The 16,563-nt window shown below is 39.2% G+C and overlaps 1 protein-coding gene across 3 annotated transcripts in view; it reads left to right on the top strand.

Annotated features, from left to right (window-relative positions):
- Positions 1-16,563, top strand: part of DENND4C (DENN domain containing 4C) — a 97,949-nt gene that overhangs the window by 32,394 nt on the left and 48,992 nt on the right. For all 3 annotated transcript variants that reach the window (XM_069962050.1, XM_069962049.1, XM_069962048.1), the window contains exons 3-13: positions 1,721-1,973; positions 3,265-3,334; positions 5,081-5,250; positions 6,367-6,608; positions 7,667-7,733; positions 9,996-10,054; positions 12,719-12,863; positions 14,644-14,819; positions 15,002-15,102; positions 15,330-15,545; positions 15,723-15,868. In XM_069962050.1, coding sequence (XP_069818151.1) covers positions 1,721-1,973; positions 3,265-3,334; positions 5,081-5,250; positions 6,367-6,608; positions 7,667-7,733; positions 9,996-10,054; positions 12,719-12,863; positions 14,644-14,819; positions 15,002-15,102; positions 15,330-15,545; positions 15,723-15,868 — 1,645 coding nt within the window. The remainder of the gene's footprint in view (positions 1-1,720; positions 1,974-3,264; positions 3,335-5,080; positions 5,251-6,366; positions 6,609-7,666; positions 7,734-9,995; positions 10,055-12,718; positions 12,864-14,643; positions 14,820-15,001; positions 15,103-15,329; positions 15,546-15,722; positions 15,869-16,563) is intronic.

The raw sequence follows: 16,563 nt of genomic DNA, 5'->3' as shown, positions 1-16,563 counted from the left end.
AGACGTCCACTTACCTCCCCGGTTCCAGCGGCGGGTCCCGCATCACAGCGCTCCGGTGCCCGGTTCCCGGCCGCTTCCTGATGTCTGACGCCGCCGAGACGCTACGTCTCAGGGCCGCTCAGCCACTCAGTGAAGGAGGTGGGATCCGAGCGGACTTCAAACGCATCCCGCCTCCTTCACTGAGTGGCTGAGCGGCCCTGAGATGTAGCATCTCGGGCGGCGTCCGACACCAGGAAGTGGCCGAGAACTGGGGACCGGAGCGCCGTGATGCGGGACCTGCCGCTGGAACCGGTGAGGTAAGTGGACGTCTTTTATGTCAGCCACCTCCTCACCGGTCCCCGGTTACAAAAACATGGCCACTTTCTTCCAGAGACAGCCCCACTCTTGTCTCCAGTTTGGGTGGAGCTTTCAACTTATGGTGCGTTTACACAGAGAGATTTATCTGACATATTTTGGAAGCCAAAGCCAGGAATGGATTTGGAAAGAGGAGAAATCTAACCTGCTCCCTGTTCATAGTCTGTTCCTGGCTTTGGCTTAAAAAAATCTGTCAGATAAATCTCTCTGTGTAAACGCACCATTAGTTCCATTGTACTGAATGGAGCTTAATTACAAACCACACCTGAATTGGAGACAAGAAAGGTGCTGTCTCTGGGAGAAAGTGGCCATGTTTTTGTAGCGCTGGATAACCCCTTTAAATATGTGGCCACTAGGTGTCTCTCTTTTTCTCAAACTGCAGCCTATGCTCCCTTCTAGTCTTTTTTTTTTTTTTTTTTTTAAAAGACTAAACCCCGGAAGTGACCTATGCTGTCCCAGTCCTTTGCATAGAAATAGGATGAGTGTATGTATGCAATGTGTACTACTATCAGGAGCAAGGTGGACATTTTACTTTTATGCAAACAGATATATAATTTCTATTATGCCACAGTGGCTGTAGTGTAGTAGTGAGGTAACACACAAAAATTCACAGCTGAGTAATATTTCTATTTAGATAAGTGTATGGCAGGCAAGGGCTGCTGAACAACTACACTTCCTATCCCATATGTTTGTCAATCACTGGTTATGGTACATTCCTAGGGAAAGGACTGCTGTTTTTATTGTTTTAGAAGGTTTTTTTTTTTTCAGAACCTTGAAGGCCTGTATGCTTTTAAGATTTTTGCTAATGGTAAACTTTATGCAAAAACAAATGCTTGATGCACCTTATTCTACTGTTTAGGCCTTATTCACACGTTCCGTAATTTCCGTATCCGTATTTCCGTATCCGAGTTAGTGCACATTGAAGTCTATTGGGCTATTCACACGATCAGTAGCAGAAATGGATGAAAATCAATCCGTAAAAAAAAAAGGACATGTCCTAGTGCGGACCGGGTGCGGACCCATTTTTTTTTTTTTTGCGGATCCTCTCATTGAAATCAATTGTTTACGGATTGTTTACGGATTGTAACATGTTGGCATCCGTATTTCCGCAAAAAAATCCGGATGAAGTGCATTGAAAAGCAATGAGTAGTAAAAAAAATGGAATTACGGAAATACGGATGGAATACGGATGTCCAATCTGCAATTTCTCACGGGTTGTTTCAGGACCAGAAAAAAATACTGAACGTGTGCATAAGGCCTTAGACTTGTTTTGTAACTTTTATTATTTGTATTTCAACAGTGTTCCTTCTGTATAACTATTCTTTTTTTTATTTCAATCTTTATTCTTACTTTTACTCCTTTTCAGAGTGTTGTATGAAGGAAAAGAGCGCCTTATGTCTGGCTGTGAAACCATACAAGCAACTCCATATGGACGCTGTGCTAATGTCAATAATAGCTCAACCAGCTCATCACGAATATTCATCACTTATCGCCGGGCAGCGCCAGATCGCACGCAGAACTCTTTAGCAGTTACAGACATCTGTGTGATCATCACTAACAAGGGGGAAATTCCACCTCACACCTTTTGTAAAGTTGACAAGAACCTCAATGCTGGAATGGTATGAAAGCATACAACTGTGACAATTTTACTAACCATAAGTGCAATTTTGTAACTGTAGAGTAAATGTCAATTTATTTCGTTTTTCTTCCCCCAACAAAATAAATCAGTCATCAGTGTTTTTTTACTACTTCGTTTATGATTCCTTGATGTACATGTACGTCAAATCTCAGAAAGTATAGTTTGGGCTATTCAACTGCCAAAGTGTATGAGGCTGTACCGAGAGATGATGTAGGTGGAGATAGGGGTCGGACATAGAAATAGAAAAATCACTGCTTGACACCCTTTTGTTCTCAAAGAGGCAAGCCTCCACTAGAGCAGTGTGGCTGCTACATACCCCTTCTTTCATAGAGAACGCAGGAATGCTCGACCATGATAAATGTTTTTGTGGTTGGAGGACAGGAGAGATAACTGTCTGCTGAACAGTTTAGTCAGCTAGCAGTTGTTGAAAGTGTATAGCCACCTTTTATTTCACATCTATACTTGCATTTGCCAGGATTACTTCACGTCTCTTATATGTTCCCTGTATCACAACTACTAGTAACCGGTTTGATCAGTAACTGTTGACATGTCAGATTTTTATACGGCGATATATATATATATATATATATATATATATATATATATATATAATATATATATATATATATAATATATATATATATATATAATATATATATATATATATATATATATATATATATATATATATATATGCGCAGTATGGCAGGAGAAGACGCAGACGTACGGCACTTGCGCGGCGTGCTAAAGACGACGGCACACCGGTGACGTGCGCAGGTCTTTCAATCGCGCCCCTCCGGGCGTGATTACAGCACCCAAAACCGCCCTGGACCGTGACTACATATGCCCACCTTGACTACTTACACCTAATTACCATACAGATCGGGACTTCAGAAATGTAAGATTACGGCGTAAACAAGGAGGGTACAGGGGTATGTTTGAGAAGCGTGCTGGGTGATGTACCAGCACATTTCCTTATCATTAGGGGCATTTTCAGCGTGATTGGTTCCCTTTAAGCTCCGCCCCTACGGCTTTGTCCACCAACAATAACATGCATTTTTGAGGGGACAGACCACAAAGAAATCTTTATACAGTAAAATATGAAATATCCACAACACAAGCTTAAGAATGGTGCTGAGAACTCTATTTATGGAAAGGAAGTGACAATATCACTTTAATGGAAAATACTGGTCGTGCATGGAAATAATACTGGAGCAACATAACTAAGTAAATAACTAAAATTTTTATAAAAATATATTTTTCTATTTCAGTGGGGATCTAGTGTATACCTTTGTTACAAAAAGTCTGTCCCTGCATCAAATGCCATTGCTTATAATGCTGGTAAGTATTTAGAAAGGTAGATTTTTACATTAGTTTGCGTTACATGTTTTTCATTATATATTGTATATTAAAGTATATAAAATAAATGTATCACCTAGATTTGTTTTTACAGATTAAATCATGATTCTGGGATATGCTATTTTTTTTTTTTTTTTTTTTTTTTAATCTGTTTCTATTTTCTGATTGTAACTTTTTTTTTTTTGTTCTATCTTTAGTACATTAAGGATGGGTGCAGCCATCTTGCCTGAGCTGCTGTTAAAGGTGTTTTTCTCCTGGCAAAAACTACTTATGCTGCTACTGTGCGGATCAGCTTTTTGCAGCCGCACTACACATTGAATGGAGTTTGCCTTTGTTCATTGTGTAGCTGTGGTGATGTGTAACTGCAGCTCAGGTCCCAGTCAAGGGAATAGTAGCTGAGCTACAGTTACACATAGCCATTGCTACACAATGCACAGAAAGAAACTTTGTTCACTGTGTAGTACAGAGTGAAACTAGTGATCGGCGCGGGTGGTGGTAATCTGCTGGTCAGTGACTGAGGTATCCTGTAACTAGCTCATCAGTACTTTTTTGCCTGGAAAACCCCTTTAGGGTGTGTTCACACGTACAAGATCTGCAGCAGATTTGATGGCGCAGATTTGAAGTTGCAGATTGAAAGCAAGTCTGCAGCTTTAAATCTGCGCCATCAAATCTGCTGCAGATCCTGTACGTGTGAACGCACCCTTGAGGGTAGCATCACACGTACTGCATTGCAGCTGACTTTTTCTGCTGCAGACCCGCAGGAGATTTGACTAAATGAAAGAAAACAGCGTCAAATCTGCTGCGGATCCGCAGTAGAGTTGACCGTGCGTATTTAAAGCTGTGTTCATTCATTTAGCCAAATCTGCTGCGGATTCGCAGCAGAAAATCCGCTGCGATACGGTACGCGTGAAGCTACCCTAACAGCATTTAGTTACATCCTTTGTGTCAAGCCTCGTAGACAGAGATACATGGGAGGGGCAGCAGCATTGCTATTGCCTTTGCCATGTATTTGTGTTGCACTTTGTTGTAATGCTACACAGATCACTTTCTTGCAGCCTCCCACTTATTACTAAGAGCTTAGTTTAAAAGTGAACGTACAACTATTATATCTGTTATATCTCTAGGTCTTTTACATGAATGGACCAGGGTGAGGATGACTGTGCTGTGGTCCTGTGGTCCTTTTTTTGACCCACGTCCCGTTTCCCATGACCGGTTTATTCACAAGCATCGGCATGGAGAACTGGAGGCTGGCCCGCCAACCCCCAGTACGACGATCTCCCCTCCCCTCTGTGAGGCGGCTCCATTAGAATCAATGGTTCCGGTTCCGGGCCCGTGCTTGTGAATAAACTGTCTACGTGCCAGGGAACTGGGCCACGGTTCAAAAAAAGGACTGCGGCGCTGGTCTATTTATGTAAAAACCCACAAAGTGATGTACCAAGTGGTACGTTTGCTTTAAGCATAGTGGCCAAATTGAAAACTCCAAGATTTGCAGATTATTTTAGAGTAAAGATGTCATTTTATAATAAAATGGAAATAAAAAAAAATAATAGAAAAATAGGGAAGAAAAAAAGGTTTAGCATAAAAATGTGATTTAAACAATTCTCAGAAATTTTCTGATGACTTGTTCCCTTTTAAGGGTCACAACTACTACAAACTATGTACTTGTATCACAGACATTATGGATCGGTCAAAAATAACTATTGTGTTCTTTTTTTTTTTTCCCTGCAGATATGATTTTCAGATATCCAGAGGAAAATTATGAATCATTTCCTCTACCTGAATCTGTCCCTCTTTTCTGCCTTCCCATGGGAGCCACAATTGAATGTTGGGCTCCTAAAATAAAGTACCCCCTCCCTGTGTTCTCAACATTTGTCCTAACTGGTTCTAATGCTGAAAAGGTACACACACATGCGCGATACTGTTCAACATGCACTAAAGAAGAATCTGAGCACTCTGCCATTGATTACGAGTGGAAGTTATGGATGTAACCCTAGGGAGTCCTGGAAAACTTGGATACAGCCTGTTGCTATGTTCACACACAGTATTTCTGTCAGTCTTTTCATTCAGTATTTTTTTCATCCAAAATCAGGAGTGAAACTGATAGGGCAAAATTTTAATAGAAAGGTTTGCACATCTTCTGTGTTTTCAACCCACTCATGGTTTTGGTTGAAAAAAGATTGACAAAAATACTTACTAAATGCACAAATAATGTCTGTTATTTTGTACAATGACGCCCATTGTTATGAAGAACAACTTTCAATTAAACCTAGTGTGAACATAGACTATCTATGTTTTCCAGGCAGCATGCTCATGGTTCGCTCATCTCTAGTGTGTACATTTGATGAAGCTCTCGATGTAAAGGGTTCATTATGACTTTTGCGATGGGTCTCTATGGGTGCCAGTTCTTTTTCAATTTATTTTAGTATAAAACAAATTATAGAAAGAGACAGTTTGGGATGTTGCTCATGTTATGCTTTATACAGGAAGAAAGATGTTGCATGTAAATTTAATTTTGGAATTATTATTATTATTATAATTATTAATTTTTTTTTTTTTTTTTTTTTTTACTTTACTGCTTAACCTCATTACTAGAGATGAGCGAACAGAGTTCGGTATTTGATTAGCTGGGGCTGCTGAACTTGGATAAAGCTCTAAGGTTGTCTGGAAAACATGGATACAGCCAATGACTATATCCATGATTTCCACATAGCCTTAGGGCTTTATCCAACTTCAGCAGCCACTGCTAATCAAATGCCGAAAGTTGGGGTTCGGATCGACTAAAGCTTGCTCGAGGTTCACTTATCTCTACTCATTACGCTTGTAAGCACATTAGTAAAGATGATTGTTAGTACAGCTTTCTACATCTTTCTTTGTACTTTTGATATTTATTTAATGTAAAAAGGTTTCGATCACTATTGCACTTTTATGTGTTTACTGTTATGTGTTATCTGTGTTAGAAACTCGGCCAAATCAATGTTTTTTTGTTTTCTAAATAACTTGCTCTTTTACATTAGGTATATGGTGCTGCTATTCAGTTCTATGAACCTTATCCCCGAGAAATGCTGTCTGAGAAACAGATGATCCAGCTAGGGCTGATTACAGCAGTGGAGAAAAAAGTTATGACTTCTAAAATTATCAACACCAACAAATGTATCTGCCTGCTCTCCCACTGGCCTTTTTTTGAGACGTTCCGCAAATTCTTAATGTTCATCTACAAGCTCTCTGTATCTGGCCCACACACGCTTCCCATTGAAAAGTATGTCTCATTTTGTTTGTTTTTTTGTCATTGTATTGGATACTAGTCAGTCTGGTCCTTGTTTCTGTTGTTTCCTTATGCCATCATACATTGTATATATCACAGGGGTGCACAACCTTTCCTGGTCTGAGGGCCACATTGTCTGTCAGTTGTAATACTCTCAAGGGCAGTATTCCCCATTTCAGACATTTTTGGTATATAACTAGCAAATGCCCAAATGTCTAATTTAGTCTTTGTTTCACTTCTTTGACTCCCACAGATCAGGAGAATGGGGTCCACTGCTCTGAGCTTTAGAAATAAGATACAAAGTGGCTGCACATGCATGGGGGCTGTTTTCATTGTAGTTTATGGGAGTTACAGAAACCATTGAGCATTCCTAACTCCCACAAACGTGTTGCCATTTCATCAGCTTGTCTTCTCTTTTGTGGCATGGAACATTTACCTCTTTAAAGGAACAGGCAGGGTAAAACTGTTGTCCATATGCAAGGTAGAACAGAAACTGGACTACACCTTTTAGGTTGCCTAAATAAGCGCTTATACAGCCCTACAATACTTACCATTAGTGTAAGCGTAACTCAAATCTATGTGTCAAAAGACAGTTGTTTCTTACTTGAAGTATCAAGAAACAGACAAAGCAAACCTATGTTTTCAGGGTTGCACAGAATGGCATTGTGTTCCAGGTTATTTGCCCTTTGTCTATCAAAACCCCAGCTGGTATGGATAAATAGCATTTAAGTGGCTTTTAAATGCTATTTTCACACATTTCTTTTTTTTTTTGTCCCAAAATTGCACAAAAAAGGCTGGTGCATTTTCTAGCCGTTTTATGGGCCATTTAATTGAGACTGAGATTACTGCTGAAAAAACTGTGGAATATAGCTATAAATTCTATAGCTCAACACTTGTAATGCATCATGGATTATATTGGGTATAGTGTGTTGAAACCTAAACCTACATTACAAAAATATCAACTGGCATCTGGTGGTGATAGACAACACTTCCACTTTATCTGTCCAAGTTATTGTATTAATATGTGGTTTAATGTACTTTTGTTTTGTTAGACACATATCTCACTTCATGCACAATATTCCGTTCCCATCTCCTCAGAGGCCGCGAATCCTTGTTCAGGTAAGTCTTTTTCTGCTGTTGTAATAACAAGGTGATAGTAATGCTACTTGTACAACACATTTTATAATAGCTTAATGTTGTGTTCATTGTCTAGGCTTTGGATTAAATGTTCATAGTCGTCTTTAAGAGACAAGCATGGAAATCTTAAAGTGTTACTGTCATTAAATTTTGTAATTGGCTTTATTAGCGGAAAAATGCATTTTTATCATGAAAAAGCAGTTTGAAGCTCTCCCCCCCTGTTTTCATTGTTCTCTATGGAGATGGGAGAAATGAGGCACCAAAACAGGACAACAGAATTAATTTACAGCTACATCACCAGGCTCTTTCCTCTGACAGCAGCACTGACCTCTCTGACCTCTGAATAGGGGCTTTCAGCAGCTCCCTGTGGTGTAATCCTTTGTTCTCTGCTCTCTGCTGCCGACTAATCCCCCCTCCCCTCTCCATAGCACAGACAGGATTCGACTGATGTAAAACAGTCGAGATTTCCTGATTCTGAGCAGTGGATGACAGAAAGGAGAGGAGGGGGGACCTTGGAAAAGGCTTTTTACATGCAGATAATGGCATATTTGCCTAATAAACCCAAATACAAAGTTTCTTAAAATCGCCTGGACTATTGATTTCTGGAAAAAAAAATTTTTTTAACGACAGTTAACTCTTTAAGCAACGTTCAGCAGACAGGTACATTGTTTGTTAACCCCTTAAGGACCGAGCCAACTTTTGCGCTAAAATATGCTGCAAAACAATTATTTGCACATTGATATTGAAAAAAAAACTAATTTCGGGGGGGGGGGGGGGTTCTGTGTTTACACTGTTCCGCCTGATGGTAAAACTGACATGTTATCTATATTCCCCAAGTCAGTACAAATACAACAATAGTTAACATGTATAACTTTCATTTTATTTCACAGCTTTTAAAAAATTAAAACCTTTTTTTTTTTTAAATTGCTCTTTTACTATCTTTATAAAACTTTTTTAATTTTTGGTGTAAGGGGCCGCGTGAGTTCTAATTGTTTTGTGCCATGATCTGTACTTTCTAGCTGTAGCTTGATTGCTTATATGCAACTTTTTGATCATTTCTTATTACAATGTGACTAAAAACAGCAGTTTTGTGCTTTGGCATTTTCTTGTGCTTACGCCGTTTACCATGCGAGGTCAGGAATGTGATAGTGATGTGAATGTGATAGTCTGGGTGATGTGATGCCAAATATTTTTATTTATTTATTATTTATAAAATGGGGAAAGGGGGGGGGTGATTTAAACTTTTATTATGGGATTTTAATAACTTTTTTTTTTTACACTGTAACTAAGAGTCTGTTAGGACACACGGTACCTATCATATATTTATTTGTGCTTCTGTAACATTAAAAATACTTTTTTTCTCTGATGCAAACAGTCAAGGAGACATTCTCATCCCCCGAGGTGAAATGGTCTGGATCATCTCCTCACTGGCTCCTTCTTATCCCTATCTTTGCTTTACTGACATTCAGCTGGAAGCTGCAGAGCACAGAAAGGAGATCTGGAAACACGACTCAGCTTCCAGCTGACTGTCAATCAAGGATGCAAGTGCGAAGAGGCATTCCAGCTTTCATCTCTTCAGGAACTTAGAAAAGCCCTTTTAACTTTAGACCAGAGGAAAAAAAGCATTCTTCTACATTTTAGAGGCACAGACAGATATGTCTCCATGACCTAACAGCTGTCTATCAGTGTTAGCAGTTTGTAACCTGAATTGGAGCTGACAGATTCCCTTAAAATTACATGGCCAAAATGTTGGACATCTCTTTGGCACTGTTTGATAACCTGGTAATAGTTATAGACAAACCTTAGTAGCAGTTCAAAATAAGTGCCTCCGTTCCTACAATGTATTAGACTAGATTACTCCTAGAAACCAAGCCTCACTCATCACCAAGCTTATAGCCTCCTCTAAAACAAAGTTTCAGATTTGCCCTATACAATGCAGAGCTTCATTTGAGGTTTTGGAAGGCTGTGTACCAAATCTAAATACCACCTGCTCAAATCTGTGTCGTAGAGAGGGCTTACTCCTGAATGATACGTGGGTATTCACGGTCCTATTGGCGCTTTAAACTCTCATTTGCATTGTTAAGGTTTATGTAACCTCATTTGCACTGTAGCATTTACAGGTCTTCAAATGTTAGTTATTTTTTTGTGCATGGACACTGCATGTCCGAGAATGCATTGCTGAAACTTCTTTCTTTTATAGCTGGTTTGTCACTTAATACTTTATTACTTTCTTTCTTTGCACAGCTCTCTGCACATGATGCTCTGGTTCTCTCACAGCCTGTGTCAACCCCTTTGCCTTTGAGGTGAGTGGTTATTAAATTGCTAGTTTAGTTGTCCAGTCAGGGCACTTTTTAGATATTTGCACTGGGAAGGGGTAAATTAAAGAGAAGTCTGGTAAAAATTATGATTTTCAAGCAGGCAGGGACAGGAAGAAACATAATAAACAAGCTTACCTCTCCCCATTCCTCTGCAGCGCTGCCTTACCGCTCCTTTACCCCCTTCCTTGAGCATCTTGCCTGGACAAACATAATATGTTTTTAGGTCCAACATCTGCACTAATTAAGATGGATAAGATTATTTAGACGGACAGAAAAATATATACAAGTGTACAATAGAGAGGCAAATATAGATATACAATGCTATTACAGGGCTTGTCACAATAAATTAGTGTCCTGTGTAAAAGAAAGTATTCATAACCACCAATAATGTGCATAGGGAAAGCAAATTAAAAAACATATCATCTCTATCTAAACTTCAATTTCTAAAACCACATAAAAGGCAGAGAAATGCAAAAACAGAGAAGAGGCCATTTATAACGTAAAAATGAACATTGAAGCACAATATATGCAATACCCTGTGTACAAACCATAAGGTAATGACATTCATAAATTAATAATCTCACACAAAATAATAGAATAGATATCTCTCTAGCCACCAACAGTGGGAAATGAAGAGTACAATACTTAACAGTAGAGGATAGTTGAGTAAATAAATATACCATACACTGGACCTCACGCCGCAAAGTGTGTTTGGCCATGCTTCATCCTGGAGGCTGGTTACTGCTTGCATGTATTTGTATCCTCTATAATATATCCAATCAGCTACTGCATAGGTCACAATCCCTACCTGCCTCCAGTTAATGATCTAACTTACCTCGTACATTCTAAGACCGAACCTATAGATGGAGTAATGAAGTGCCGGGTGGCAGTAAGTGACGCATTACGCTCCACATCCTCATCATATGATAGCTGGTAAAGCTGTGTAGATATAACATATATCGATACCTGGAATTATGAAAGTACGTAGCATTTGTTTAGGCCATGCTTCTAAATAAACCCCCCCCAAAAGAATAAAACATACTCCCCCCACGCTACACACACACACACACCGATATATCAGTATAAAACAGTACTGGCACTTAGTGCCAGTAGTAAATGTGTTCATTGAAACTCATAGGAATAGTGAAGTGCAAAACATGTGATAGAGTGCAAGTGAACATGCATGGTGCCCTACTGACAAAGTACAATAATAAATGTAATTATTCTTTCAAGTGCTTATACATGACAATGAAACATCAGGAAGCAGGGGATTAATACAATAAAATATAAAACATATTTTCTTTACTCTGACGTCCAGACACTCAGATATTCCAGTTGTACAAAACATCAGATGACTGATTCACTAAAAATCATTAAATTAAAAAAAGTGCACTTTCTCACCTGTTTTGCCCGTCACCATTGCTATGTCTTTATAATTAAAGATGAGCAAACCTTTAGTAAGCTTGGGTCCATCTGAACCCAAGGGTGCGGCATTTGATTAGCGGTGGCTGCAGAACTTGGATACAGCCCTAAGGCTGCCTGAAAAACATGGATACAGCTATAGACTCCCTACTTCTGCAGTCACCGGTATTTAAATGCTGCAAACTTTGGTTCGGACAGACTGAACTTACTCGAAATTCGCTCATCTCTAGTTATAATGAATATATTTACTCCTGGTGCCAAGCGCATTTTAATGCGCTGTTTTGTGCTGATATATCAGGAGGAAGTGTGTATTATTGTTTTGGAAGGGTTTTGAGCAGTATTGGTTAAAGAAATATGTATATTCATCATTACCAGATGTCTGTATATATTATATCTGCACAGCTTTATCCATCCTTACCACTAGGGGTGCTAGATGGCATTTGCATAAGTGGCTTATCAGTTGTATTTTACATCAGTACACGGTTGATGTGCGTGCACTGTTTATTGCCGCAATCAAGTGATTATATGATGTGGACCCAAAATGTTATGTCTCCTGACAAATCCTTACTCCTTCTTTAGGTTCAGTCTCCATATGGGCTGGGTAAATTAAGTTATTCAACTGATGTTGAATTTAAGGATTGTGGTTTTGAAAGTTAAGGTTTAGAAATAAAAATATTTTTTTCAACCACAGACATGCAGTGTAATAGATAGACATAATATACAGAGATACAATTCAAAACTCTTACAGAGATACAATACAATAGAACAGCAAAAATAACAGCTGCACTGGATCTTTTACATGATTGATATAGATAATGCCTGAGGGACCCTGCTGTTTATAATGGGTTTGATTGGTTTCTGTCATGGTGAGTACATATTTTGTCCTGTATGATGACAACATTTTTTATGAAATTTTGATTAAATGCTCCTACAGAGATTCCAATGCTCATAAAAACTAAGTCTAAGGCCCAGATTTATCAGTCTGTTTAAAATAGAAACTGGTGTAAACTGCCCAAGGGAACCAATCACAGCTTTCATTTCTGGTAAAATGAAAGCAGATCTGTGATTGGGTGTAATGGGCAGTGAACACCTTTATTTATTTTACACATTTTAATAAATCTGGGTCTTAATGTGTTATGGATAGGAAGAAAAAAAGCTTATTGTTGGGGCACAATTAACCCTAAAAGATGGGGCTCTAAATGCATGTTTTTTTTTTCTTTTCCGTAGTGGTGCAAACTTCAGTACATTACTGATCAGCTTGGGACCAGAAAACTGTGCTACGTTGCTGCATTTTGTACTTTTAGAAAGCAAGATACTTTTGCACTCCCTTAGGCCAGCAGTTCTCACTGGAGTAGCTGAGGCTGTCGTAGCTGTAAGTATACTATTCCTTACAATCTTTCTTCTGCCCATATTCTGTGTTTTGAAACTGGCCAGCAATCTTTAACCCTTTAGTGACTGAGCCAATTTTTGTTTTTGTGTTTTTTCCTCCATGTTTAAAAGGCCTTAGTACTTGTATTTTTTCACCTACAGACCCCCATGAGCCATTATTTTTCGTGTCACTAATTGTACTTTTCAATGGCAGACTTAATTTTTGCATAACATATGCTGCGAAACCAGAAAAAAATTGTGTGGTAAAATTGAAGAAAAACACTTTTTTTTGGGGGGGGGGGGGGGGGGGGGGGGGGGGGGGGGGAGGGGGCTTCGTTTTTACGCCATCAGTCCTATAGAAAAACATGTTATATATGTTCCTCAAGTCGGTATAATTAAAATGATATGTAAATTGCATAACTTTTATATTATTTGATGGCTTTTAAAAAAATAAAACCTGTTACAGAACGCAAACGTTCCTTAAAATCGCTCTATTACCAGGCTTATAACGCTTTTATCCTTTGGTCTATGGGGCTGTAAGAGGTGTCATTTTTGGTGCCATGATCTGTACTTTCTATCAGTACCTTGATTGCCTATATGCAACTTTCTGATCACTTTTTATTACAATTTTTCTGGACTTGATGCAACTAAAAATGCACAATTTTGCACTTTGCCGGGTTTTTGCACTTATGTAGTTTACCGTGCAAGATCAAGAATGTGATAATTTAATAGTTTGGGCCATTACGCATGCAACGATACCAAACATATTTATTTATTTATTTTTTATTTATAAAGTAGGAAAAGGGGGACTTTTATTAGGGGACGTTTTTTTTATTGTTTTTTTTTTTTTTTTTACTTATACAGTAATTAGAAGTCAAAGAGATCGGTGGTCTATTGGTTTGGCCTGCTGCAGACCAAATCAATAGAATTCCGAGCCGGGATCAGCGTCATTCTGATGCTGAGTCCCGGGGGAATAAGATGAAGGGATCCCCCTCTGCGATTGTATCATGGGGGTCTGCAGATAGCAGACAGGATCACAGCGGTTCAGGGTGGAGTCGCGGCGCGATCCTCTTCTGAACTCCCTTAGCGACAAGATGGTGTAAATGTACGGCATTCCGCCATTAAGCGGTTAAAATCTGCCTTGGTGTGAAAATTTCCAGACTCGAATACAATGATCCCCCAACTTACAGTGGTCCCAGGTTACAATATTTTCAACGTACTGTACAAAGGTAGATTCGTAACTTAGATATTCGTAACTTAACTGGAGAATCGTAACTTAAAGGACAACTCCGGCGTAAGTAAAAAAAAAAAAAAAAAAAACACTAACAGACACAGATCCCATACTCACCATACCTCCTAAGTTGATCGCCATTCAAAAATCCCGCCGGCCTCTTCTTCCTCACTTCCGGGGTCCCCCAGATCTGCCTACAACACAGTGTGATACTACATGTCCTGTATTTCTCTTTACCTGGGCCAGGATGAGCTGCTTCTTTGGGCACCAGGTGAAGACGACTATATTTCATTTTTCTGGGACCCTGTGTGATCTGTACAGGACCCTGAAAACTCTCTCTGGTCGTCCGCATAGAAAGTAATTTGTAGTCTCCAATAACTCTTTCTGACTGTTACACAGTTTGCTATTAAATTGTACTTTATAGGGAGTTTGTGAATTTTTAACCCATATAATACATGCATGCTGTTTTCTACCACATTTGGTCAGTGTTTTGTATTCATAGAAACTATATTTTTAACATTGTTTGTAATTATCTGTTTGACATTGTTTGCAGATGATTTTCCCTTTCCAGTGGCAGTGCCCTTATGTCCCTCTGTGCCCACTGTCTCTGTCAGGAGTGCTCAATGCTCCATTCCCTTTCATTGTTGGAGTAGATTCCCGATACTTTGATCTGTCTGATCCTCCCCAGGATGTAGTCTGCGTTGACTTAGACACAAGTACGATCTACATGTAAGTGCTTCATTGTTGCCATTATGTCCAACCATAAAAGATGCTTTAAGTTGAATAAAATGTCATTTGCTCCTAAAATTTTGCTCCTCCTATAATATTTACTATTAGATATTCTTACTAGAAACCTTAAAAACCCTAGAGAACCTGTAGGTAAATGTTTTTCTTTGTGTGTTTTTTTGCAGGTCAGAGGATAAGAGAAACTTAAGCTGGAAACAACTTCCAAAGAAACCTGTTAAGAACCTTCTCAGTACTCTGAAAAAGCTCCATCCCCAGCTTTTGACAGGTACGTGGGTATTTTATGGCATTTGCTTTTGTGATTTCATGCAGGCTTGTTGGGTTCAGTGATAGATGATTTGCACATATATAGATACACATTCAAATATATCAGGCATCGTATTTGGTATCCTTTCTTCTTGCAGCAAAGCAAAGAGCAACTTACGCTTCATGTTCCCAGCCCTAAACATTTGATGTGGCAGTGTATGTATAGAAGCATGTTTTTTTTCCCCCCAGTCCACAGACAAACTCAGGAGAGTGCTATAGAAATGACTCCCATTGAAGCAGATTTTTCCTGGCAAAAGAAAATGCGCGCGCTTGAATTAGAAATTCAAGAGGCATTTCTCCGCTTCATGGCATTAATACTAAAAGGCTACAGGACTTACTTGAAGCCCATCACAGAGGCACCATCAAAGAAAGCCACCGCTGCAGAATCTCTTTTTGACCGCCAAGGTAAATAGCATGTATATGTGTATGAGATATATTCATATATTCTTTTAAATATGTAGTTTTATAAGTTGGGTTGAATGTTTGTTTGCGTTCTTATGTCAGGTGTTTTATAGACATTGTTTACGTACATGCACTTCTTCAGGACTTGTATTTAGGTTGTTAATTGTATGTCAATCACAGGGTTTTTGCGAAGCAGAGATCGTGCTTACATGAAGTTTTACACACCACTAATGACAACACAGACCTTCATTCGTTTCATTGAAGAATGCAGCTTTGTCAGTGACAAAGACACTAGCCTGGCTTTTTTCGATGACTGCATTGAAAAGGTATAAAAATGTGTCAATATTAACAAAATTATGTATAGGTGTTAAGAAATTGTTAAGTCTAAAGAATGCATCTATCATCGCCAATAGACAGGCTGCTATAAGCTCATCGCTATTATTCTGCTGAATTCTTTATTAGCCACATGGCAGCATGGTATAATGACAGAGCCACGTAAATGTAACGGCTATGGGTACCTTGATATCCTTTTTTAGTCATGCTTTGTACTTTCTCTGTTATTAAAACCTTTTTAATGGTTTAATAGGTCAGCTGATCGTTGTCTTTCAACATGTTGAAAAACAACAATTCTGCTAGCGACGGTCTGTCGGCTGTTGCTCTGTGTAACAGGAACGGCAGCTGGAGACCGCCTAGCTCCACCTGCTGCTTCCCATGCCCCCCCCCCACACACACACACACACACACCTTTTCCACACACACACTCTTACCTGCTTGCTATCAGCGGGTGTAACCGTGCCGGCAGCAAGCTGGGAATGAGGAGCAAGTGAGCGCTGACCTGACAGGTCGATGCTTGGTTGCTCATTAGCATCAGCCTGTGTAAAAGGGCTTTAATGCTGTTAAGAACAGCCATGGCAATATGGCAGCCCCTATAACAATGTACACAAAGTGAAATAAATAGAATTAAAGCCAGAAAATAGAAGCAGATTAGAATAAAAACACGTTGACCTGTGTAATAGGGGCT

This window comes from Dendropsophus ebraccatus, chromosome 3 (genome assembly GCF_027789765.1).
Source record: "Dendropsophus ebraccatus isolate aDenEbr1 chromosome 3, aDenEbr1.pat, whole genome shotgun sequence".
NCBI lineage: Eukaryota > Metazoa > Chordata > Amphibia > Anura > Hylidae > Dendropsophus > Dendropsophus ebraccatus.
This window is presented reverse-complemented; position numbering and strand designations above follow the sequence as displayed.